Raw genomic sequence first — 27,562 nt, 5'->3', positions numbered from 1 at the left:
ACTTGTAGCACATGTCCCTGTTTGTTATCTTACTAAACTAGCAATGGTATTTGAAACCGTAAATCTATGTATCACATACATAGTTCAACACTCGATGGTTACTATTAAACGGATATATTCTTTAAGTTTTTTTCTTTGTGTAGATTAATATTTGTGTGTAATTGGATAAATTGGATAAATGTTTTAAAATGGTTTTAAGTGATCTTTATTTTATAAACTTATTAATTATCAAATCTTTTATCATTAGTGTATTTTGTGTTCACATATAGTTATTTTACCTTTAATTGTTATTCTAAATTCCTTTTTTGTCTATACAGTTATTTTAAATTTTTTTATACATATTTCATTTTTTTTAATTTTATATTTAATAACTATTTTAAAAATTATTTATTTATTTTTTATTGATGTTAATTTAAATTTTTATGAAAATTAAAAAAATACAAACCGATGCATCTAGTTTAAAATAAAGTAGTTTTAATATATGTCAACAAAAACTACTTTTAGATTTCAATGATGATTTTCATAATAATAATATTAAAGCACTGTTTAATATCGCGTGTTTTTCTTTTTTCAAATTACATATAAGTGGAATTTTTTATCTGGCAAGTTAAATAAGTGTGGTAGTTATTATTATAGATTTATGAATCACTCTCGCATTATATGAAATGAAAAATAAATGACCAAATTGTATTTAGGTTAGTTAGGCCAGATAAGCACGAAATGCCAACTCAAAAAGAGATGGATAAGTGTGGAGTGGTTAATTGAGTGTTAGTAATGAGACCAAAAAGCACTTTTGAGCAAATGCAAATCTTCACACTTATAATGCCAACTTAAATTCAATCTAAGGTTCTCTCTATAAAGCCGCAACTGAGTTACATTACACAACATAACATAGGGTAACAGTAACAGATTCACGATTTCATGCGTGCCACTCCTCTTTAATTCTCTCTCATCCTCTTCCTCTGTCTCTATCTGTCTCTCACCTCTTTCAGGCAAATTCTCTCCCCCCTCTTTCTGCTTCTCTGTTCGGAACAAAGAAACGTGCGCGGTGTGTTTGCTTTGCTGATATGTCACAATTTGCTTCAACTTTAGGGTTCTGGGCTGGAATTTGGACATATCCTTTCCTTCTTTGAGATTTTCTTCACTGCCTTTTCTTCTGCACTGTTCGTAGATTTAGGTCTCCACTTGGATATGCGACTTTCTTCCAGTTTGATTGAGTGCGAGATTAAAAATTTCATTTTTTATTTATCTCTTTCTTTCGTGATTGGTGCTTCGTCTGTGAAGCCCCACGATTCTTTGCATTATAATTTATTGTCATCGATCGTGATTTAGTCCAATTGGGTTTTGCGAAAAATCGGAATGGTGGAAGCCTTTAAGCTTTTTTTAGGGATTATTGTACTTGTTCGTCAGTTTTAGAGTGAGGATTTTGGAGCATGCCAACTGCGTGCTTTTGCTCCTGTTCCTTGCCTTTTGTTTTTAGCTTGATTCAAACTAGAGACCTGCTGGTTTTTTTATGCTATTTATAAACTGAACAAGTGAAAAAAAAAAAGAAACAGTTGAAGTGGTTCATCAACACATCGTCATCATCGTATGTATTTTCTGGTATTTGCAGGTTAGTTTACAATGACTGAACCTTCCAAGGTCGTTCACGTTCGAAACGTTGGGCACGAAATATCCGAAGTACTTTTTCTTTCTCTCTCTTGTTGCATGTTTTCATGACTGGTTTGTAGAGTGAAAATAGGGTAGCAATGAATAGAGGAGAAATAGGGAGGAGGGAGAGGAAACAAAGGAGATATAATAAGTTTTGGATTGCGTTTTGGTAGAGTGAAAATGGGGTAGAAGACAAATACAGAGGCATGGATACCTCAAATTTTAGTTCTTCACTATATGCAGTGGAATAGAAGTGAACAGCGAAAGGCTTTTATGAAAAGGGAACAGGGCACGGCTGTCGGTTTCCATGGCAGTTTAAAACTGCTCGTCCTATTTTTCTCTTGCTATTTATGCTCTATTCTGTCAAACTTATCTCCTAAAATCCATTTTATTTGTCAAATTTCCATTCACCTTATTTCTTTCTTCACCTAGCAAGCACACCTTTGGCTTTACTTTGATGTGATGTGAACAATACAATAACCAAGGGTGTGTTTGATTTCTATTTTCGAAAGTTCTTTTTTTAATTTCCAAAATGCAACTAAACAAGGTTGCTTAGACAAATGATCAAAGGTGGTGCGAGGTGCATAGCAGAGTTCAGAACAAGAGTTAAACAAGAAGAAAATAGAGAATGAAAAAATATCTCCTAACTGTTTCATTCTTTAGTTTCCAAAATTGAATTGGATTTGTATGAGAAATTGATTGGTAATAATGAGAATTGTTTTAGAAAACAATAATAATATGAAAAGGAAATCTAATCGGCTCACTCAGGATATCTAATTTTTGAAACTTCTTATAATATGGTTCTACATTTTCCATTTTAGATTTTTAGTTTTTGATTGCAACCATTTTTGTAAGCTCTAATAAACACATGCACGCACACATGATATATCATAGAAGCTGCAAGACATCTTTTCTTGTCATAGCGAGTTGGAGTCAACTTGTGATTCATAATTGTAGAACTTCAGTGTTTATTGTCTTATCAGAGAATGATTATGCTTCCTTTACAAGTTAGAGTTTTTAATTTCTGGAATTAGTAATCCCTCTCTCCTTTGATTGCAGAATGATTTACTCCAACTGTTTCAGCCTTTTGGTGTCATAACTAAGCTTGTTATGTTGCGTGCAAAAAATCAGGTTTTGTTTTTCATTCCTTTAAATGAGACTGATAGTTTCTGCATAAACTTAAGGTTGTTTCATTTCATTAGTTTTTGTACAACCTGTGCCATATTCGTAGGCTCTTCTCCAAATGCAAGATGTTCCTTCTGCAGTTAATGCTTTACAATTTTATGCAAATATCCAGCCAAGTATAAGGTACAAATGGCTTGTTTATTGTTGTCTTTTGAGGATGTACAGGATTGCATTTTCTGTAGTTTGATAATTAGATTTTTGGTTTTGTATTAGTAAATTCCCTTTGATAATAAAACTACCATAAAGATAGAATTATGCTTTTGTTTTGTTCTAGGGGGAGGAATGTTTATGTTCAGTTTTCCTCACATCAAGAACTGACAACAATGGATCAAAGTCAAGGACGAGGAGATGAGGTTGGTGTTTTTGGTGTTTATATTTTTTATTTAAAAGAGTGTATGCTCTATCCTGTCTATTTCTTAAAAGAAACATGTTGGAATTATTATTTATTTATTTTTGTATGATATAGTCTCGGCCCCCCTCCCCGATGTCTTTGTATGTATGACTGTTCCATTTCATGGGATCAGTGTTGAATTGTTTTGTTCTGTATTTTCCTCTTTCTCTTTATCATGTACTTCCTCTATTTATTCTCCTTTCTCTCTATCTCTTCTCTTTCTCTATGCTGTCATGCTGTCATGCTGTCGGGAACTCTCTGGATGCACAGCCAAACCGAATTCTCTTAGTTACAATTCATCACATGCTGTATCCTATAACAGTGGATGTGCTGTTTCAAGTATTTTCACCCCATGGATCTGTGGAAAAGATTGTAACATTTCAGAAGTCAGCTGGTCAGATTTTCAGATTTCTCCCTTTCTCTTCTTTCCTTCCCTATCAACTTTGTTTATATCTGGACATTAACTAGCTAAATTGAGGTAATAATAATAGTTTATTTCGAACTGTGCAAAAATTAGAATATATATATATATATATATATATATATATATATTGAATGTAAATAGAAAAATATTTTTATGAAATTTTCAATTGGAAAGTACCAAATAGTGTCTTCTATTGATCCTTGTAACTAACCTCCGTCAGAGGATAAAACATTGTTGTTGCTTGTAAGTAAATGAGACAATAGTAGAACAGGGTTCTTTAAATTTAATGAATTTGTAAAGGCTTTTGTTTTTCATTGTGTTGTGGAATGCTTCTTAATTTTCAATACATAATGTGACATAGGACGTAGGTGGAAAGAGAAAAAAACAGAAAGATTGGAAGAAGACTAGGAAGGAAAGGACATAGAGAGAGATGGGATAAATAGAGGGATTAAATGAACGAACCATTCACTCCACCTGTATTATCATTCCAGTCTGTCAAAAATACAATGGCCATGCTTTATTTATAGGCAGCTATCCAATAACTATAATCCCAGCTAACAGTTGCTGACTAACTAAATCTATCTGATTTTTGTGCAAAATTTGTCTGAAAAATTTTGCTTAATATTGACAAAAAAAAATGATTATTTTCTTAAATTTATTTAAAAATTCATAGAAATATTTCTTTTTTTTATGTATTCTTATACAAATTATATTTTTTATAAAAAATTGATGTTTCTTGCAAAGTCTTACCAAAAAACTATAAATAACTTTTCTCTTTTTTTATTCAATAGCAGGTGAGGTTTTAATAGTTGTAAAAAAGTAATCTGAGAAGTTTTATTAACAAAGTAGAAAAAATATTTTAGAATTAATTATGCTTTTCATCCTTGTAAAGGTGACAACATTTGGTTTTTGTCTTACTTTTGATGCTTCCACTTTTTACTCTGCATTGTGTAAATACCCAAACTCTTTTATACAACTTTTTAGGATGAATGTTTGGCGTATTATGGTTGAAAGTTTGTGTATTTATAAAATGCAGGTACCGAAAGTTAGAGTTTTGAAAGTTGCATTACAAATAATTGTCAATTCCATGGGGGAGGAAAACACCACTAAATTAATATTTGAATATCTTAAATGATAATTAGTTGAAAAGTAAATTTTTGAATACCATTAATTTTTTAAAATCACCTATAAGAGATGGTATTGTTACATTTAACTTATACATTATAATCTTAATTATTTTATCTCTCCATCTCTTTTAAGCTAAGCATTGCTCAATGGTCTTGAAATGCAAATAGAATGGTAAGGGGAAGGTAGTTTCTGTTCATTCCCTAAAGTTTTCAAGACCTTCCCAAAATTACACTAAAAAACAAGATCTGTATCACTAATTACCTTCCAAGATCTGATACATGAAGTGTTGAGGAATTGTTGTTGCTGTATATGAATGTTAAATGAAAAAAATTATGTTTGCTTGCTTTTGTGATAAGTGATGTCCCAAATGGCAACCTTGTTATGGTGGTAAAAATAAAAATTATGGGCTGTTAAGTTTCTTTCTTTAAAGTTAAGATTCCAACATTTTTTAAGAATTCTAGAGGGGCAAAAATGCCATTCTAGGCTGTCCAAACTGCTGACTTACTCTGCTTCCACTTATCTTGTTTACTTGCTACTGCGTTCCCATTGCCTGGAGCCAACTAATTCATGTTTTTGGTCAACATTCTCCTCTTATACTGCTGTTGTAATGAGATTTGTTGCATACATGCCAAGCTATGAGCTTCTCATGGTTCTTGGCTTGAATAAACACACTAAGATAGTGTAGTATATTCTTCCTGTAGACCGGGTCAACCTTATAAGCATCAAGATATTCTTTAGATAAAGGAAGTTTACTGGGAATTGCATCTAATTCATGATAAATTCTACCAAGGTGTGATGCTGTCGCAAACACGTGATTTTCTTGTAGGTATTATATCCTTTTCAGGCAATAGCCGCTAAAGCTGTTCTGGAATGTCCTCCTCCATGCCTAATAGTGTATCAACCTTTTCAAGCCTCTGTTAAATTTGAACGAAGCGTTCTTTCATTTTTTGTAGTTGTGTTTATATGCCCATGGGTTCTGGTCTAGTGACAGGAAAACTAGGCTCTAGATATCTCAAATGTAGGATACTGCTTGAAAGAGTAAGAAAAAGAAAAGAGGGCAAGAGGGAATAAGAGCAAAACACAGGATAGAAAGAGGGAGATGATAGAAACCAATAGATCAAACTGTGCCCTACACTTCTATTCTCATTTTTCTTGTTTGTCTAAAATACAATAATAAAAAGTCATCCATGGACATCTAGAGAGAGAAATATAGCTATAATGTGATAGGAAAAACAGGTGGAGAGAAATAATAAGTGCTAATGAGATGTTTTCTATATAGAAATGTTTTTATCTATGAAGCACGTAGAAGAACACTGCAACACTTGTAAATTCCAAGATGTAGGATGCTGTTCTATATATATATATATATATATATATATATATATATATATATATATATATATATATATATATATATAGATATATATATTGAATATTTGAATTGACAATCAAGATTATATATTCAAAATTATGTATAAAAAAGTTAGTTAAATAACAATTTGAACATATTGTTACCTAATATAAAAATGAATCTAATCCATGCCTGTGAAGTCCAAAAAGTGAAAAAGACACTTTATGCAAGATTCATCTAAAGACCAATTAACAACTTCAAAAAATTCCAAACTATATGAAGATAGATAATAGATAAACTCGCTCTTAATATTTATATCTTGTTACTGTACAACTGAGATTTATTTAGTGGTAGCCACCTAATAGTTGTAAAAACCTAAACTGACAGGAGCTGACAAACCAACATAACATAGTGAACATGCCATTGCCTTCTAATCATATATGAGGATTGTTATTAGATTTTTTATAGCAAAAAACTGTTACATTTCATTTAGGCATGTATTGTTGGTGTATGTTCTACTGATTCTGTTTTCATGAATTTGCAAACTTTGTAGGCTTTCAGGCTCTCATCCAGTTTCAATCACGTCAGAGTGCTGTTAATGCAAGAAGTACACTTCAGGTTGCTTGTTTTACAGTTCCTTTCGGCCTGTACTTGACTTATTAGTTCTAATATTGTTTCTGAATGAATGTTGAACTTTTGGAAATTTCTAGGGACGCAATATTTATGATGGTTGCTGTCAGCTGGACATTCAGTTCTCAAAGTAGGTTAAATTTATCCACGTAATTTTGTTGTGTTTATAGATTTTTTTTTACTTTATTTTCTCTACGCTTTTTTATTTACTTTATTTTCTTACATGGACTTTTAATTAATTTTAATTGCAGCCTTGAAGAATTACAAGTGAACTACAATAATGACCGTTCAAGGTGATTCAGTCAGTTCGTGTTTCTGTTTTTATTCACTGAATAATCTCCTTCTTGACATCTTATTTATGACATTGTTGCTGACTTCATTTCTTCTTTCGCAGAGACTTCACAAACCCAAATCTTCCAACAGAGCAGAAAGGCAGACCTTCACAAGTATTTTCTGTTTGGTTCTTCATTTATGTGTTTATGAATCAAGTCTGTTGATCTTTGTAAAGTCCATTCTAATATATATATTTTTTCCTTTATCTTCTGTTAAGCAGCCTGGATATGGTGATGCAGGAAATATGTATGCTGCTCAAGGTTCTGGAGGCAGGGCAGGTGCTAAATATTTTAAGCTGCTTTGATTGGTTTGTTTTATTTGTCATAATGTGTTATTCTTCAATGTACTGATGTTTGTTCTTTTTTCCCTCCTTCCAGTTGGATTTCCACAGGTGGGTAATTTTCAGATCAATTTGAAGTTCCAATTAGATACTATTCTTGCGCAGTTGATAGATTATATGAAATTATCATAATTCATCTTGTATCTTGTGAAAGTAACATTAGAAATGTCAGTTAATTCCAACTCTTACCAACCTTTGTAAAATATAAAGGTACGGACTACAAAGTTTGTATGATTATAGCCTACCGGTTTATAGGATTTTTTTTTTTACTCACAACTTGGTTAGCGCTTTGTTTTTAAATTGATTTTGCTTTTCAAATTGGGTTTTAATTGGGATAGGGAGAAGTCGGTGAGTTGGGATTTTGCTTCTTGAACTCTGATATTTCTTTCGATTAAGAAAATTACATGATGATGTGAAAACATTGTTTTTATCTTTAATTTCTAGTAAAACTGCTACAAACATCGGTGAAATTAAGATGCTCTCTTTCTTTCTGAAAAAGAAACAATTTACTTATTTATTATTGTTTTTTCAATTATAGATGGCAAATGCTGCAGCCATTGCAACTGCCTTCGGGGGAGGTTTGCCTCCTGGAATAACTGGGACAAATGACAGGTGTACAGTGCTTGTATCAAATCTTAATTCTGATGTAAGAACTTCGTCTAGCTTCTTCTATAAAGTTCCCTCCCTTTCTTGCTTATTTGTCTTAAAATCTGCTTATTTCAGAGAATTGATGAGGATAAGCTATTCAACTTGTTCTCTATTTATGGGAATATTGTGAGAATTAAACTTCTCCGAAATAAACCAGATCATGCTCTTATCCAGATGGGTGATGGTTTTCAAGCTGAATTGGCTGTACACTTTCTGAAGGTGTGTTTAGTTCATACCTTGCTGTTCATATATTATGATACTAGATTTTTGTCATGCCTCTTACTCAAGCAATGGGTTATTGTTATTCTCGGTGATATATCATCGTATGTATTATTTGAATATTTTTTTATCTACAATTTCAATGTCTATATTTGACAACTCGTTGCAAGTTTGATTAGTGATTTTGTAGAGTTTTAAAAGAAAATGAAGAATGTTTGGTAAGAGCAAAATCATATTTCTTTTTCTAAGGTTCGGTTTTAGTTGTCAGTTTTTAATCCGTCTATATTTAGGTTGCCCCTTAAAATTGATCATTCTTTGGTTATTCTGTTGATATATATTTACTTCCAAATATATCTTCCTCTATGAACTTTCTACCATGTCAACTGGCGTTGCCTGCAACGGTCCATGAAATTGTTTTACCAAGCTCTTGTGTTGGTTTTTGTTGATTCGGTGAGAAATTTGAAAAATGGTGAACTATATTCATGATTTTCTGTATTGAACTGGTAGCAATTTTACGTTAAGATATTACACCGAATACTTGTTAGATCGTCTATAATCTTGCAAATTATTATATATTCCTTGTTTTCTCGTTTGAAGCTGGTCAACATTTTCAACTTTGTGATGTAGGGAGCCGTGTTGTTTGAGAAACAGTTAGAGGTGAACTTCTCCAAGCATGCACACATAACCCAAGGTGCTGACACACGTGAATACATCAGTTCAAATCTCAACCGTTTCAACCGCAACGCAGCCAAAAACTACCGTTATTGCTGCTCTCCAACAAAGATTATCCATTTGTCCACACTCCCACAAGACATCACTGAGGAGGAGATTGTGAGCCTTGTAGAGGAGCATGGAACCGTTGTGAACAGCAAAGTCTTTGAGATGAGTGGGAAAAAACAGGCTCTGGTTCAGTTTGAGAACGAGGAGCAGGCTACTGAAGCCCTTGTGTGCAAGAATGCCAGCACACTTTCTGGCTCAGTTGTCCGTATCTCCTTTTCGCAGTTACAGAATATATGAGTCTTTGTTAAGGAGTTGTGGACAACCGGAGCAACGGTTGTTGAGCACAACAGGGACAAGGATTCTGAATTTGCGAAGGATGTTTTTTATGCAGATCATAGTTATCTTCATTATCTTGTAATGGTCGCCTTGTTTTCCAACTGATTTACTCATAATATCCACTCTTCCATTTTTCACCTCTATTCATTCATCTTCTCATCTCCTTTGATCTGTGCTAGTTATTTAGGTTGCTAACATAATGTAGTGGGGAGGTGCACATTTGTGTGATTGAGAATAGGTTCTTGGGGAAAACCGAGAGGAGGCTTCACTACCTTATTTCCTTATAAATCATTGTTGTATATGGTTTGTAGTTCAGGCTAATTAGTAAGTAGGCATTTTTGTTGTATTCTCAATCCATGTCAAAAATTTCTAATCCAATTGAGCAAGAAATTAGTTTGTGTGTTTGTTTTTGAAGTATGTACCCATTGTTCTACTCTTCCTGTTTGCAGCTACATATTTCCCTCCTCCTGTACCATCTCTCTTCATCTCTTAATCTTCCTTCTTGCATGCATATGGATTGAGAATATGCTCATTATTTCTCCTCCTTCTCCTCCCTTTTCATCCCCTTTCCTCCCAATGACCGGCAAGCTGTTTTATCCTCAATGTGATAATGAAACATTGAAACCTAAGGTTGAGAAGAAGAACGTAATGTCATTGGCCATTTCTCTTACAAGTTCTTGCTCGCAACACAGAAAAGCAGGTGAAGTTGCTGCGGGAAGTCATTTAAATCTAGCCACGAATACATTGTTTAATTCTTTGGTAGAATTGAAATAACTCAATTGTACAACTTTCAAAACTACACCCAGATCGAAGTACTTGTAGCTGTACCAACACTGCAATGACAAAAGAAAGGGAAAAAACAAATTCATGTTACAATATATTTCATTGAAAGAAAAAAGGAAAAAAAAAATTGCTCGTCTCAACAACACAATGTTTAAAATTTGTACGTCTATGAATCACCAACTTTGTCAATGATTCGATGCATATTGATTAGTAAAGGATTGTAGAATTGCTGATTAACAATCATTTTAATTGTGCTTATCCAACCATAACCCGGAAATGTTATTTGAGAAGAAAATAAATTGACATGACTATTTCAGAGAAATCGTCAAAGGCCAATTAAGCCAAGCTTAAGCTCCAAAAGGGACCTTAGAGTCTAAAGAAATAAAATATACAGCTGAGGTAATTTATGATGGAGATTTGAGTATGATATGAAGTCACATTCTCTACAGGGAATGTTGTATTTTGTTATCCAGAATTAAAGATGGTGGTGTGACTATGGTATCACTACTTTCAACATGATATTTCAACCTGAGTTCATTTGTACTATTGTTATTTTCAATGCAACAGTCAGTGGCTATTTTTAAAAAATTTTGTTTGGATTTTTCTCCATTGCATAACATCGTATATTTAGGCATAGTTCAGCAGCTGTTTTCTTGTGTCTATAAAAAAAGCACTACATTTTAAACCTCACTTAACCTTAAAAAACTGGTTTATAAATTGAAATCTACACTCGTTTTATATACTCTTTAAATTTTCCAACAAAGACAAGTTTACTCATATATCAATATTTAATTTGTATCTTTACGTAGAGGAAAACATCAATTATTAGAAGTTAGACATAAGAAAAAAGCTTGACCCTAAAAACTGGTTTATTTGGTAAGAGTCTTCAAACTTAAGCATTATATAAATAGTTGTTCATGTTGTTTAAAGTGAGACTCTTGTGAGAATGTTGATAAACTAATAATGTCTTTATCAAAGACAAAGTAGCACCCCTGAGATGATAGTATCTCAAGTCATTTTAGTTTGTTTATGCTTTCTTTAATTGTCCTTTATGTACGTGTCTGGTTCTGTTTTGATTGCACGTAATGCTCACATTGTAAGATTGATAAGTACTCTATTCGTTGATTAAAGTGAAGCTTGAAAATTTTGTATTCCTCTAGTTGTTGTCACATTACTTTGGTAGGTTTGGTTGCTTTTGACATAAGCTACATCACACAGCAGATTAAGGCTAATTTGTCTTTCATAATTCTTTATATATTATTATTATATTTAAGATGAATTGTTTATTATATAATTTATACCATCCAATGGCATGTTTTTATTTGTTTTTACTTTTTTTTTATTGAGAATATAATCTTTTTATTCTTTTGTATGTGGGCAAGGTCTTTTTTATATACAATGATATCATAATTTGTGAATGTGAGAATATTATTTATGTATTTGATGTGGATTTCGTCAATAAGATTTCATTATTTTATTTTATCTTAGTGAGTCTAATGTGACTGAGTTCGTAAACTTTAAATAAACATTTTTGTGATGGTTAATTATTTTAAGTTTAAGATGATTAAAAACTAATTAACAATCTCTTTTTTCCATTTTGACATATCTATTTGCTTTTATATCTTTTTGAGTCTTATTCATGAGTATTTTTGAGTAGTTTTCTTAATTATGGGTTTTGAGACTTAGTTCTTAATGAATATTGATTTTGATTGATTTTTCTGTTGTTGTTTTTTTCTTGATTTTTCTTCGTGATTTCATTTTATGGATATATCTGTGGCAACATATCTTTTTAACCATTCCCTTTTTAACATCTTTATTCCAATCATCTCCTCAAAAATCACAATAACAACCACAAAAATGATTATATTAGCAAAACTATGAAAAAAAACTCTAAAATCATTTATAAATGCATTATCGATTAATCAAACATGAAAATATTTTGTAAGAGCTATAGAGAGTTTTATAAAGTATAAAGTTAGGAGTGATTTATGCTATTATGACATGTATATATATTTTTTGTAAGATGGTTGGCATATCCCAACTACTTTTTTATTTATTCAATTTCCCATAAAAAACATATGCATATAATGAAAAATATTTTTAAAATTTATAGAAGTCAAATTAACAAAGGTGTCAAATGTTAAAATAGAAATGTATCATACAAAATAAACAAATCAAATGATATTATGAAATATTTTAATAAATTTTGGTTAAAAAGATTAAATTTACACACTTTTAATATTGAATACAAAATTTAGTTAAAATTGTAAAAAAAAAATAATTTCAATTTTCACAAAAAATTAAAAAATTAAAAAAATATTGAATTCTTGTAATTATGTATCAACAAGCAAGTTAAACTTAATTGGTGCCTTGTAGTTCCCAGCTATATCTATCTTCCAATTTCCGTTTTTCCTTTGGATTGGTTCTTCTCCTGTTTTCTTTTTTTTTTCTCCTTTCGAAAATGTTGACTGAAGTAGTTGGAAATTTTGATTTTTAAATAATAAAGATAGAAAGATGTAGAATTGCTCATTTTTGTGGAGTGAGCACCGACTATAGGATATTGTGTGATGCATGTTGCTGCCACTTGGATTTTCCTAGTTGCCAAAGTCAAATCAAACTTTGATACCAATACCATTTACCTCATAAGTTTTCTTCCTTTCAGTTCCAGACATGGAATGTTCTTCAAGTCTCTTTCACATTTTAAGTGTAAGTTTGATTTTAAATTAAGTAGAGATGAATGTCAAACACATTGATGTTTTGAGTTTTTTTATTCGTCAAACACATTAGTGCAGAATTTCTTTAGTATTTTATTGGTGTAGAATCTTCTTGATATTTGATTGGAGAGGATTGAAATATTTGTATTTTCTTCTTAATTTATATATAATAATACTAAGTATTTTAACACAAGAATATTTATTACGAGACAAAATTGAAATAAAAGTTTTAATTTTTATCAAAAATTCACAAATTATTATATGATTATTTTATATTACTACGGCAATCAATTCTGTTTGGAGATCACCATCTTATTATTATGAAGTATCCAATCAGGTTACTAAATTATTTTAAAGAAAATTTAACAAGTCACAGTTATTTATAATAAATTTTTATCAGTAATTTAGATGGTAACTTTATACGAAATATTGAAACTTAGTTTCACTAAAATTAACCATATATTAATCAACGTCAATTTAGAAAGGAGGATTCATATTAACCACATATTATAGTTAGCATCAATTTAGAAAGGAGAAAGTAGTTTGATAATATGAAAAGAAAAGTCCATTTGTTATTTAGTGTGTATTTGTTTCTATTGAGAGAGCCTAAGGAACTTTTATTTGGAAGCTTAATTTGTTTTTATGTTTTTTCACTACATGTTTTCACGTTTAAGAGTTGGTGGTGCTGACAAAAAAACAAAAAACATACACAATCTGATAAAATTTGTTTTTATTTGAAAATGTCAGATATAATTTGTAAGTAACTCAATTCTATAAGTATGTTACTTTACATAAAAGAAAAAGAAAAAGGGAGATAAAGCTATCTATAAATCAATCATTGGATTTGTTAATTAATTATATTTTTTATCAGTTTATTTTGGGGGCAGTTTTTAAAGTGACTCATAATATGTTATTTATATATAAATCCATATTAAGCAATCAAGCTTCTGCATTTCAACAAGATAATTCATTCATGAAAAAAAAAACAGAGACTTTGCTGATTATGATTATCTGTCACAAGATGTCGTTCTCATGTTTGTTTGTTTTTTTATTCTAAGAAGTGATTGTGATGAAATAGAATAACTGAATAAAAAATGTGTGACAAGTTTGATTAAACGTGAAGAAATTGAAAACCAGAAACTTGCAAGACTCCTCCTTATTGTTCGGCTTTTTGATGTGAATTCATGATGGTGAAGTGTTCAATTTGAACTTTAAAGTTTTTGTTTATTTCATTATTTAATGCTATTCTCATTGTTTTCGGTTGTGGAGACCCACGACCACCTCTTACTTTCAGGGATATTTAATGTTTTGTTTTCAGTAAATTGTACATGCCACCCTATTTCAATCAATTTTTGTTTCGGTCAATTTTGAAAATTTGTTCAAATATAACCTTGTAAACAAATATAAATTTATGAGAAAATTGTTTATTGAAGATTCTACCAACAATTTTCACAGGGAAACAACATACAGGTGTTTCTATATTCGTAATTTTTATTATGCTTTTATATATATATATATATTGGAAATATCAGGAAAAATATAATAAAATTATTATTATTGATATTATAGTGCAAATAATTTTAATGTATTTTATTTGATAGTTTTATTATTAAAAATCGTTAAGTTTGAAAATATTATCAAATCGATAAATTAGTTGAGTTAAAAAAAAATTATCACTTAAAAATATTAATGAAATAATTATTTTAATTAAAAATAATTTAACAAAAATAGAACCGTACAGAAAAAATATATATATATATATATATATATATATATATATATATATATATATATATATATGTATGTATATATAATAATTAAATATAATTTGTGTTGAAATTATGTTGTATGAACAATTATATATATTTTTTATTTTGTATGTCAATTTAGTTCAATTAGTTTGTTTCAATATTAAGTTTTGTTAGATTTATTTTGACATTTGGTATGGGTTGATTTTTTTTTGACTTTCAGTCTAATCTAATTTGTCTCGATCTTCGATTTAGGTTAGGTTGTCTTAACCTTTGTTTTGAACCGGTCCATTTCGACCTTCTATCTTTGTTGGCTTGTCTTAACTTTTGATCCTGGTCACTCTTTTCAACCTTTGGATATAATCGTACAAACATTTATCTTAGTCTGATCTATCTTGACTTTTAAGCTGTGTCAATCCATCTTAAATTTTAGTTCTGAAATTCTCTCTTGCGACCTTTCTTTAGATTGTTCTATATCTCAACCTTTGATCCTTTAACTCAACCTTTGACCCAAACTGAACCAAACCCATGACTATTGCCTTAACCAAATTTAAAAGAAATTTTGGATGCCGTGACTTTTTTGGCCCCTCAGATTTAGGATCCTTTAAAAAAGAGCTTATTCAAGGATGGATCAAAATTAGTGCATGAGCCATGGTTCGAATTGACAACTCTAGATAATTCTTCTTATATGTTCTTAGTTGTTGAAAGCGTGTATTATCATTCTAGCACAAGAAGACATTACAATAGCAGAAGAATGACAAAATGTCCAATATGATGAAATCAGTTGATGAATCATCTACGATATCTAATTAAAATCAGAAAATTACAAATTACAGTTACTATCTTTAGTGGTTCTGATGTTTCCACTTTGATTGTTTCACAAATATTTGATCAAGTAATTTAAATAAAGCATATTTCAATTTCTTATAATTGTTTAAATACTTCTCCAAAATATAAACGATAATTAAGCTAATAAACTTCAGTTTCTTTTTTTCTTACTTGACTATGCACCTTTTCTTTTGTCTAATTTTGGAATGGGAACATGGAACGCGGGGTTTACTGCTTCTTCTTTCTAATATTACTTTCAGTGTCTCAAACATTCTCCTACAAGGTTAATGCATCCTTTCTATATGCCAACTTGGAATTCTAGAGCTCCTTCTAAGTTCAAAATTTATTTCATTGACATTTAACGACATCTTGTAGGTTAGATGGCCCCAAGAAAAAAGGGCCAAACCCAGCATATGTATTCAATCTTTCAGAGAACATGAAATGATCATATATAGTAGTCAAAAAATGACGAGTGCAAACTTTTACCCCTACACGACTTCATTATTGTCTATGGAATAGAAAGTAAACAATCCAACTTTTAACATGAAATTTTTGTTCAACAAATCAAGTTTACAACATTTCGTTTAAATTAAAAGCTGATTACTATCCAAAGTGGTTCAAATTCGAAACCACTTCCCAAAGCACGAGAGAGATATCATGTAGAAGGCCACAGAATGATAGACTAAAACCGAACCACCACCCACACAAGAGGAATTTCCATACACACAAAAGGCATGCGAGAGAGACAACAAGCCCCATTAACAAAAATATCAAACTCACAGAATTAGAAAATTAACAAAATTGCAAAAATTTATTAGCTTCTTAGGCTGAATCACACATTTACATTTTTACTTATGTATTGTTTTACGTAGAACCAGTTCCAGGAAGCTCAAGAAGGTAAGCGAATAGCATAATAACAGTACTAAAATCACATTTTAAAGTGAAATCTCTTTTACCTGCATGAGTACATAATCGAAGACAAATATAGCAAACAAAGCGACGAAACAGATAAAGAAAACTATACTCGATTTCGCAAATGGGAGCCAAGCTTGTCGGCGATTCCGGCAAAAAGAGCATCATCACCACCGTATCGGACGAAGCAAGGAGCGTTGAAGACAATTTGTTATGGTTGTGGCTAGGTCTGGTGAGGTCAGTTAGGGATAGAGCTGGAAAAAGGACGTTAGGTCCTCCCCATAAAAATTCTAAATTTTAAAAATATCAATATTTTTAAAATTTAAATCAGATCAATATATTTTTTATATAGATATTTCATACACATAAAGTTTTAACACGTGATTATGTTTTACATTTCTTACAGGAACGGTTTATTTTTGTCATAGATTTTACGAAATATTTATAGGTAAAAGTATTTTTAGTTATACCTATAGGAAATAATAGTGTTTTTAGGTATACGTCTTTTTTTTAGTGAAACCTTCTTCTTACCCTATGTCAATTTATGATTTAAATAATACAAGTATACTTGTAAGAATATTACATTTTTAACTTATCTGAATTATTATTAGTATAGCTTTAAAAATAATTAAAATAATTCAATTTGTAATTGAACAACACTATAAACCTTACACACAATTATGTGTACTGCAAATTGATATAATTTTTCTCTTATCACATTAACTATACATATCGTGTTGGTTTGGCCGAAGAAAAGAATATTCAATCGCTGATGGAGCAAAAGAGGAAAATTCAGGAAGTCTTTCATTCCGTGACGCAAACAAAAACGCAATTAATCAACGAAATACGGTCAAATTATTAGAAATGAAAGTTTATGTATAGTGATTAGTGAGTTAAATGTTAACTCTTTCAATTGTCATGAAGATTCCAGTGTTGTAATAGCAGAAGTGTCTAAGTCAAAAATAAAAAATAAAAAATAGCCAATTGATGAAATTGGTGATTTTGGCCAATTGACAATAATATGTTGTGTTGTGTATAACAAGATAATACTTTTCCTCAACAAAAAAGTAAACTAATTAAGTTGTTATATTATATATGTGCTAATAGGATGATGGCATTTCAAAGGGATTCTAGTGGTACAGTGAATTGGAATATCGTTACATTTTAAATTAATATTAGATGTCAAAATTTGTAAAATACTTTCATCATCTTTTTAAAACTATATAAGGACGACTTATTTTATATCAAACAATTTTATGTTTAAAATTTCGCATTAGATGAAGTTTATAGAAATATCAATTCATGTGTTTTAAAAATTAATTGGCGTTTAACTACATTACTTTATAATCCACTAAAATTAACTTAATAGTGAATTGCTTGGGAGATCTCAATTTACACCAAAAAAAAAAAAAATATGCCATTTTTTAATAAGTAGTGGGCTACTTAAAAATAAATAAATTAGCAAGAATCTTTTGTACGGTACAAGCTTATAATAAATATATTAAAACTGTTTTGAAAAAGACATTCAATTATTCCATTACAAATTAAAATACCTAGAAAAATATTATTTGAAAGATAATTCAAAATGATCTTGTAGTACTCATACAAGCTGCATTTCTTTTTTTTCTCCCTTGAAGAAAGATATTAAAAAATTTTAATTTAATAGTGACTTTTGTTGAAAATCTGAATCAAAGTCTTATGTTACTCTAGAATAAAAGAGTTAAGTAATATATAAGAAATAAGACTATAAACTTGTGGATTTAAAATTTTAATTTGAATGTAATATCTATCACTTATATTTTATTGATGTTTTATTTTTCTAATAAATTATCTCAAAAGAGCATCAAACTAAAATATTAAAAACACGTTGGGATAAAAAAATCGTTTGATACATGTTACAAAATACATAGTAAATGTTTCACAATATGTAAATATCTCAAACTGAATATAACTAATGATATATATATATATATATATATATATATATATATATATATATATATATATATATATATTGTTTTGTATATTACACCATCTATCATCTCTTTACTTAAGAAAAAAAATTATTTAATAGTTTGATTATATGTAAAATGGCAATTAAATTTTCTTTTTTTTACTAAAATGTCAAATAAAACAAGAAGTTTATTAACTTTTAATTATAAGTTTTAAACTTAGTTATTGTCAAATGCCTGAAATCATGCATTGCAAGTATCCAAAATTAATTTTATATCAGGTTTAGTTTTAGTGTGAGGTAGAAACTTATCACCCTATTTTATTTTGTTTTTGGTGGTTGTGTGAGATATATAGGAATGACAAATCATGAATTTGATCTTAGAAATCATAATGATAATCACAAAAAGATTATATGAGCAATACTATGAAGATCAATTCTAAAATCATTTACAAGTGCATCACCAATGATAATGATAAAAGATGTATTAAACATGATAATTTTTTTGTAAGAGTTATAGGAATTTTATGAACTCTAGTAATTTATTTATACTATTGTGACATATATATATATATGTTATTTTGCAAAAAGGTTGAAGTAATCCTAATACTATTTTTTTATTTATTCAATATTTATTATCGATAAAAAAAACCGTCAAAAAAGCTAATTTATGCCTTAAAATCATAACAAAAAACCAAATCCTATAATCTAGATTGCCAAACATGCACGAATAATACCAAACATTTTCTTGATCAATCAATTTGTTATTTCTAAAAGCATTATAATTCAGATGTACTCTTCGACCTAGACCATTCATGCACTAGTGTTATAATTAGATTATTTAACTACCTAAAGTTTCTATAATGCAGTGCGAATAATAAAGTAGGGATATGTCAAACGAATTTATCTCTCTCTCTATATATATATATATATAAAAGAAGTGAAATTAACTTTTTTTACAAGTTAAAAAATAATTTATGTAAAATAAAACTTTCAATATTTTAAAAGTTTTTGAGAAACTTTTTCTACATGTTAATTGATATATAAAATTTATTTCATTCTATTTTCTGAATTTTTTTTATAAAATAAAAGTTGGGCAATCCAGTTTATTTGGTCAAGTTCAAAGAACTTTCCTAAACTGAAATTGTAAAAATCGAAAAGTTTGAATTATGCTTTTGGTGTCTCTGAAAGTAGAAGACAACAAAAAAAACACGTGCCTAAAACGGATCGAAAGCTAACAATGGTGAATGATTAATGAACGATACAGATTGCAATTGAATTGCATCTGCAGCATGGTCTGTGCCCATGAAAACGATGGAAGAAGCCTCACTCTGCACGTGTCGACCACCGGTCGGTGCCTTTTGGCAATATAATATTCAGAAATCTTAATAAGTAAATTAAAAGTAAAAATATGTTTATTTTAAAATTGTTTAATAATATTTTAACGAGGAGAATTAGTGAGAGGCACCACTATAAATATGTAAGTGTTTGGGTGGTTATACCAGCCACTTTGCACCCTTTATAGTGGAAAACATAGTTTGGCTACTTGTCTGTCAAACGGGTTCATGACTCCTCATATTTTGAAATGTTTCAAGGGTTAGGTTTCAATTTCCATATATTGCTTTCACAAAAAGTTTTTTTTTTTTTTAACTTTGTATCATCTATTATTTATGAATTTATTTATTTTAGGTTAAATTCAACCCTTTTTTTTTATCATAATTAATCCGAGATTTAATTATTTGGAATATGTTAACAATATAAAAGTTTTCTTAATCGTATAATTAAAAATATTATTTTTTAATTATTTTTAAAAATATATAAAAATTAGATTAATTAAAATTATACTTTTTCATGCGTCAAAGTTAAAATTAATTGAGATACGACAAAAATGTGTAAATTAAACACATATTATGCTTTATAATAATAAAAATTATATTTTTAAGTTTTAAGTTGAATTTGACGATAAATTCAATTGAATAAAACTATCTGTATCTATGGTTCAGATTAAAAAAAAAAACTTTTCTTCTGTAAAATAAATAACTTAATTATAATACGAATAACTTTTTTTTGGATATATTACAATTTTCTTTCTACATTTGAAATTAGATAAAAGTTTATCATAATAAATTATGGATACAAATTTTTTAAATAAATTATTATGGAACCTAATAACTTGACATATATTTAAAACACTGTTTCAATTTTTTAAGAATTTTAAATTATTAAAACTGTTTCGAAAATAAAGTTAGAGAAGCATCATATATACATACATGCTGCCTGCCCAATTGTTTTTCATTATTCTTCATACATCAATTAGGTGATGGTACTTTTAACTTAATTTATTATTATTGGTTATTTGAGTAATTATTATAGGGTTAAATATATTTTTTGTCCTTCAAGTTTTAGTGAAATTTAGAATTAGTCTTTTATGAAACTTTTGACGAATTTAATCCTTCATATTTAGAAATGTGTAAATTTAGTCATTTTAATCAAATTTTGTTAAGTTTATTTGAAATTTCAAACGCGTTTTATAATAATATTTGAGTTAACATTTAAGTGAAAATGGGTCAAACCATGTAAACAATTCAAATACTATTATGAAATGCGCTTGAAACGTATGATAAACTTAACAAAATCTGGTTAAAAGGACTAAATCCATACATTTCTAAAGATGAATGATTAAATTGGTTAAAAGTTACGAAGAGAGACCAATTTTAAATTTAACTGAAACTTGAGGAACAAAAACATATTTAACTTATTATTATATATATTAAGTTAAAATAATGAATGTACTCTCCAGGCCAAAAGTCTTTGCTTTAATCAACCATTATATCTTTCACCGATGTTGATAGTTGTTCATACATTTTATTATGAAAGCTTGAATTCAAGTGATTAATATTTTTTTATTAAGTTTTTAATTGATTAATATGTATTGAATCGCTTCAATTAATGAGTCAATTGTAATAAAATTTGGATTTTGATAATTGAATTATAGTTAAAAAAGTTATCAGATTATAACATAATTCAATAATTAGCGATTTTTTCATGTAGGGAATTTCTCCTGAGAAATGAATCAATTTTAAAATTAATGAAAGATGATATTCCATCTTTGAATTTATAGAAAATTAATCTCTTATCGATTGTCTTGCCTTTTTCGATTTTGTTCTTAATTTTTTTTGTTGATAAAAAAATTATTCTGTTTACATTTTTAGTAATCGAACACGATTAAGGAGTTATTGTTCAATTTTGTTGTTAAAATATAAAAATTGATCTTGAATATGAAATCTTGATTTTATTCTCGTAACTTTATATTATTTGGACCGTTTAAATTGTGGATTTGAATTAATATGAAAATGAAATGATTTGAGAGTTTTGGTTCATAAATATGTTGAAACACAATTTTTAATTGTTGATATTTGTATTATATATATTACTCATGTAACGCTTTGGTTGTTCAAGCGATATAAAGATAATACGGATAATAGAGCAATAATAATGTTGTATTAGTTGTCTCTCCTACCTAAGAATATTGCTCAAGTGATATTTCTCTATAATTTAATTATCATTTTCTATATAATTAGATGGCATTCTACATTCTTAAAATAAACAACATATATAATTTGTGTCATTAATTTATACTTTTGCCACTTCCAAATTATAGCCTAAATATTTTCAATTGAAAACATTTTAATTTGAGGTATTTTAGTTCATGTTTAAAAATATTTATGTTTTTTATCCAAATGCACGATAAACAATTTTTCCATTAAGGTATTTAATAAATAATCAAATCAAAGATAATAAATAAATAATACACTGCCGTAAGAATTTATCGTTGTTTACCATGATACTGCTTTGAATACATCCATTATGACGGTAAATAATTTTATTATTTTATCATTTAAATTACTGTTTCATTTTGGAAAAATAGTTTTGATAAATATATATTTAATCTAAGGTAAAAAAAAATGTAAAAATATTTTCAATTATTCAAGTACGAGTTCACTGTTTTTATACAAATAAATATAATTAGCAGATTTTTTTTATGTAAGTAAAATATGTCATCTTATTTGAATTATTTTCTCGCAATTCGTAAAATGTACATGGACTCAATTGTTACTTTCGTTAAATAATCACATTAACAAAATAAAGAAAAAAATAAAGAAAAAAATCAAACACTTATTTTAATATTTTAAAACATAATTACCAGAAACTAAAGTGAATATAAATATGATAATATAGATGCATTATTATATTGAGTTAAAATTTCATCTTTAATGTAACAATATTAAAGATGCATTAATATAGATGCATTATTATTGACGAGTAATACATATTTAATATACGATTTTAATTTGAACTCAGTTTTATAATGAATAAATCCCACTATTTCTCCGCAAAATATAAAAATACGGACAAATTTTATTTTTTTGGTGAAAAAATCTAACTTAGTTTTAATTTATTCAAGTGGAATTAATCTCATTTTAACTTATTAATTTCTAATGATTTTACAACTTTATTTGTAGTTTGCTTGTACAAACAAGGTTAAAATATTTTGTCGGTCCTTGTTTTTGTTGCAAAATCTCAATTTGGTCCTCGTATTTTTATTAGTCTCAATTAGGTCCTCATTTTTGTAAATTAGTATCAATTAGGTCTTTTCCGTGAGTAGAGAACTAACACCGGTGTCACGTGTCAGTTCCTCGTTTTTTTGAATTTCTAAATTCTTTTTTTAAATTTTAAATTTTTTTAAATTTTTTATGCCACGTGTCACGTATGTAGTATGTCAATCTAATATGGTGACACGTGTCAAATTATTGTATGAATCTCAATTTGGTCCTCATATTTATTAATTTGATTTGATTTGATTTGAGTCCCAAATTTTTTTAAAAATTTTCAATTTCAAACACTACAAATTTAGACCAAATTTTACTTTTATATAATGTTATGATTATTTTTATTAAAATTGATATTTTTATTAAATATTTTAATAATATTAATTGTATTTAATATTAAAATTTTAAATATATTTATTTTAATTTGTTATAAAATTATTTTAAAATTTTATATTTGAATTTATAAAATTGTTATTTTTAAGCCAACTCTAAAATATTGTTGATATTGAATATTATACAAATATTTCAAATATAATTTTATTAATCTATATATATATATATATATATATATATAATTTTAAAATAAAATTTAAATAAAGTTTAATGTAAAATATAAATTTAAATAAATTAAATATTGTTAAAAATATGTAATAGAAATATCACTTGTAATAAAAGTATCATCATTACATTTATAAAAAAAAATAAAATTTGTTCTAAATTTGGAGCACATAAAATTAAATTTTTTTAAAAAAAATTGGGACTGAAATCAAATCAAATTAACAAAAATGAGGACCAAATTAAGATTCATACAATAATTTGACACGTGTCACCATATTAAATTGACACGTGACACACTACAAACCTGACACGTGGCATAAATATTTAAAAAAAAATTAAAAATTTTTAAAAAAAATTAAAAAATTCGAAAAAACGAGGAGCTGACACGTGGCACATACTTAACGGTATTAGTTCTCTACTAACGGAAATGACCTAATTGATATTAATTTACAAAAATGAAGACTTAATTGAGACTAATAAAAATACGAAGACCAAATTGAAATTTTGCGACAAAAACGAGGACCAACGGAATATTTTAACCTATAAACTACGATTCTTCAATAGAAATTCTAACTATTATCGGAGATCTTATATTAGTTAGATATTTAATCAAATTACAATATGTAAGTGAATTAAATTCAAATTAAACTTAAAATTTATTTTAATTAAACAATATTAGAGCTCATGAGATAAAATTGTCTGTAAATTACAAATTAATAATTAATCTATTAACATTATTAAATACATTTTAAAACAGTTATATAGTATTTGGATTAGACTTTTGAATGACGAGTTAATTATGAGAAGCCCCAACGATCCATATGACTCCAAAGAGCCAGTCTTTGATTCCCTACAATATTCACTGCATCCCACTTTGATTCCAGTATAATCTTTATCATCTAATTATAATCAATTTCATTTTGTGCTCTGTGCTATTTTATACTTGGCACTCCTTATATATACACAAAACCTCTTCTTCTCTTATGAAAGGTCTGAACTAATCACTTGAGGGACACCAAAAGAACAAGACCAGTAGCTAATTATGAAAAGCAATGTCAATACCTGAAACCTTGTAATGTCACTTAGTCTTTGTTTGGATCATGCGCAACATACATTGCCTCTCAAAACCCTTCTGTTCAACTTCAACAATTCGGTATGGATTTAACCCTCACCTTCCTCTTTTATATTCCTACCTATATAGATATTAGGTCAAATTCTGTATTATTCTCTTTCCTTCTATTTTAACTTAACATTATACAATCATGCATGGAATTCTTGTCTCACTTCCAGAAACGTGTTTTGACCATACAATTAATCACATATTCCTAACAATACTTTCCTTTGCCACAACTATCTCAAATATAACGTCAATTTTTTATAGCTCAAAATCTTCAATTATAATTTATCTAATTTTTATACTTTGTATATAGCTTTTCATAAAATTTGATGACAGTGAAAAGATAAACATATATATTATATAAACATATTTGAGCAGTGATTCCCAACCTAATCCACAGTGAAGCCTGATCACATATTTACCTTATTTAAGCACATCTTGAACCAGATCCGTGAGTTAACTATGGGCTAATCTGAAGTAGGGGAGCCCAAAATAATAAAAGTATGTAAATATATTCTCTCTCTTAATTTGACTGGGCATAGAATTCAACTCAAAGATGATCACTATTTCTTTGTTTCTGTATATCTGAAAAAGGAAACCGACAATGGGAAGGATTTGCAGAAAGTGCAGAGAGTAGTTCCATTTTGCATCCTCCTTTCATTTTCAGTCAAAATCTCTTTAGGTGTGTGTGAATCCACATGCCAAAATAATCACAGAGGCGGCAACAGCAACCACATGTATAGTACTTTATTTATCGCCAGAGTTTTATTTTTGCACAATTAAATTATTGTTGTTTTTCATCTGAGAAGAATAAAAAGAAAGAAAGGGGATGTATCTGTATGTGAGAAAAAAAAAGGTAGTGGTAGTGGAGTGTGTTTAATTATGTGTATGCATGGTGGAAGGTAGAGTAATAGAGGCGCAACAGGGTCACTGTTACTGTGGGGGCTAGCCACCTTCTCATCATCTTCCATTTCTCTTACCCTTCCTTATATATACATATAATAACGTGTTTAACTTTCTTTCTCAGAACGAATAATCAACTGGATCGGATCACACGTGTGTAAACGGTGGCGCACCAGAGGGGTTCAGCTTCAGGTTCCGCTTCGGGAAACTTCGCGGCGGAGCCAGGCGGTGAAGAGGAGGCGGAAGAGACTTTCACACCCAGGGATGTGCAAGTGCAAGGAACTACTGCAGGTTCGGTTCCGACCCATGTGGTGTCACCCTCTTCCTCTGCCCAAACCAACACGGAGTGGGTCCCGGCAAGTGGTTTTCCCATGATGTCACGTTTTATGCATGCGCCTTCTCCGGGTTTGTCTTCTTCTCCTGGGCCTCCTCTCTTGGGCTCGGGCTCGGGCTCGGGCTCGGTTGGGCAGAAAAGAGCGCGTGAAGATGACACTGGTGCTGCCGCGAGTGGGGGTGAGGGTGCTTCGTCACAGAGTGCGTCACGGGAAGAAAGCGGCGAGAGGAGGAGGAGATACAGAGGGGTGAGGCAGAGACCGTGGGGGAAATGGGCGGCGGAGATTCGCGATCCTCAAAAAGCGGCGAGAGTGTGGCTCGGCACCTTCGACACCGCCGAGGCTGCTGCCAGAGCCTACGATGAAGCCGCATTGAGGTTCAGAGGTAACAGAGCCAAACTCAACTTCCCAGAAAACGTTACCGCGGTGCGACCTCCTCACCTTCCCGATTTTCCGGCCACCTCACTCGCAGGCTCCGGTGATGTTCCCGCGGTGACCGGTTATTCTCCGACGGTGATGCAGGGGGCGCCGTTTCAGAGCTCCCCTGATTTGCTTAGAGACTATTGGGGTTATTCTCAGCTTCTGCGGAGCACAGGGGAGTTCCATGGACTCGATCAGTGGTTCTATGATTCGCAAATGGCAGCGCTTCAATCTTCTTCATCGTCGTCGTTGTTGCCGCTACCGCCTGCGTATGCACCATCCTCTGCTTCCTTTCCTCTGTTTTCCAGCCAGCAGATGGGAGTTTTCCGGCCGCCGGGGCAACAGCATCACGGCGGAGGGGACAGCGGTAGCGGGTCAGAGTTTCCACCTTCGTCATGGTCAGATACGAGTAGTTATCCTCCTCCACCTCCACCACCTGGTTGACGTGGAGTACACAGCACAGCCTTTGTTTTTATACTATTTTTTCTCTTTCTTTTGTGAAAGAAAGAACAGGTTTTTCTTCTGTTTTTATTTTACTTTATTTTAATTAAACTAAAGTTGGTTCTCAAAAAGAAAGAATTGGAATTGAGTGAATTTTTTTGTGGGTTAAAATATTTGTTGCTGCTAAAAAAAAATTGAAAAGTGGGGATTGAAATGCGGGTGGGTGATGATAAAGGTAGATAGAAAGTATGAGTGGTACAAGGCAACATTTTGAAGCTTAGTTTAGAGATGATAAAGACAAAGCAGCATTTAGGTTTGAAGATGAGATTATTCCAGATTCTCAACTCAATGGATCGATTTGATGTAAATTTTTTGTCAACAATCCACGCAAAGATGAAGAAACCAATATCTTTTACAAAACCTCTTCCCAGGAAACTAACTTTTTGTTCTCAGCCACCTATGCTTTCAGACAAGTTATTTACCGTTAGAATAATATAGTTTTAACTAATTACAATGTCAGGGTTGGGTTTTTGTCTTTTCTTATCTCATTCACTATTTGACTTCAAACAATTGTTACACGCTCCTTGGCTATTATAATTTCATGTACTATATAGAACCAGTTTAACTAACCTTTTTCCATATGAAAACGGAAAGCGAAAGCTGGGTTATCGTGTCCAACCGCAGTTAATTTAAATCATAAAATAAAATATGTTGTAGATATTTTTTTTAGATATTTTTTAATAAAATATGTTGTAGGTATTTTTTCTTTATCATTTTTTAAGTTTATTAAAGATACAAAATTATGAGTGAGAATATTAAGAAATATCACTTTTTTCAATTTTTAAAATTTTTATACAAAATTTCAGTTTATGAAAAATATATTAAAAATC

At 29.7% G+C, this 27,562-nt stretch overlaps 2 protein-coding genes across 10 annotated transcripts; both read left to right on the top strand.

Moving 5' to 3' along the window:
* Nucleotides 1-854: 854 nt before the first annotated feature.
* Nucleotides 855-9,771, top strand: LOC114190572 (polypyrimidine tract-binding protein homolog 3-like). 3 transcript variants are annotated; one of them, XM_028079515.1, is made up of 15 exons: nt 855-1,048; nt 1,613-1,680; nt 2,710-2,781; nt 2,882-2,958; nt 3,110-3,188; nt 3,458-3,620; nt 6,683-6,747; nt 6,840-6,889; nt 7,011-7,052; nt 7,154-7,205; nt 7,310-7,370; nt 7,470-7,483; nt 7,971-8,078; nt 8,156-8,299; nt 8,927-9,771. In XM_028079515.1, exons 2-15 carry the CDS (start codon nt 1,624-1,626, stop codon nt 9,314-9,316), a joined length of 1,374 nt encoding a protein of 457 aa, XP_027935316.1. In that variant the 5' UTR covers nt 855-1,048; nt 1,613-1,623; the 3' UTR covers nt 9,317-9,771. The 3 variants fall into 3 exon arrangements, with proteins under 3 accessions (XP_027935316.1, XP_027935317.1, XP_027935318.1); XM_028079516.1 differs by having other exon boundaries at nt 857-1,048; nt 3,497-3,620; nt 7,313-7,370; XM_028079517.1 differs by lacking the exons at nt 855-1,048; nt 1,613-1,680; nt 2,710-2,781 and having other exon boundaries at nt 2,876-2,958; nt 3,466-3,620.
* A 14,687-nt stretch (nt 9,772-24,458) lies between these two features.
* LOC114189477 (ethylene-responsive transcription factor ERF110-like) lies at nt 24,459-27,111 on the top strand. 7 transcript variants are annotated; one of them, XM_028078042.1, is made up of 3 exons: nt 24,459-24,612; nt 25,171-25,313; nt 25,604-27,111. In XM_028078042.1, the coding sequence occupies exon 3, from the start codon at nt 25,851-25,853 to the stop codon at nt 26,673-26,675; it is 825 nt and encodes a 274-aa protein (XP_027933843.1). In that variant the 5' UTR covers nt 24,459-24,612; nt 25,171-25,313; nt 25,604-25,850; the 3' UTR covers nt 26,676-27,111. The 7 variants fall into 7 exon arrangements, with proteins under 7 accessions (XP_027933843.1, XP_027933847.1, XP_027933841.1 ...); XM_028078041.1 differs by lacking the exon at nt 24,459-24,612 and adding an exon at nt 25,044-25,077; XM_028078046.1 differs by lacking the exon at nt 25,171-25,313.
* Nucleotides 27,112-27,562: the final 451 nt, after the last annotated feature.

This window comes from Vigna unguiculata, chromosome 7 (assembly GCF_004118075.2).
Source record: "Vigna unguiculata cultivar IT97K-499-35 chromosome 7, ASM411807v1, whole genome shotgun sequence".
Classification (NCBI taxonomy): Eukaryota; Viridiplantae; Streptophyta; class Magnoliopsida; order Fabales; family Fabaceae; genus Vigna; species Vigna unguiculata.
This window is presented reverse-complemented; position numbering and strand designations above follow the sequence as displayed.

Bases quoted from the DNA above. Each gene is read 5' to 3' on its own strand.
- LOC114189477 (XM_028078046.1), top strand. From the start codon at position 25,851: ATGATGTCACGTTTTATGCATGCGCCTTCTCCGGGTTTGTCTTCTTCT.
- LOC114190572 (XM_028079515.1), top strand. From the start codon at position 1,624: ATGACTGAACCTTCCAAGGTCGTTCACGTTCGAAACGTTGGGCACGAA. The intron at 1,681-2,709 runs GTACTTTTTCTT...CTTTGATTGCAG, and splicing joins TTGGGCACGAAATATCCGAA to AATGATTTACTCCAACTGTT. The intron at 7,053-7,153 runs GTGATTCAGTCA...CTTCTTTCGCAG, and splicing joins TACAATAATGACCGTTCAAG to AGACTTCACAAACCCAAATC.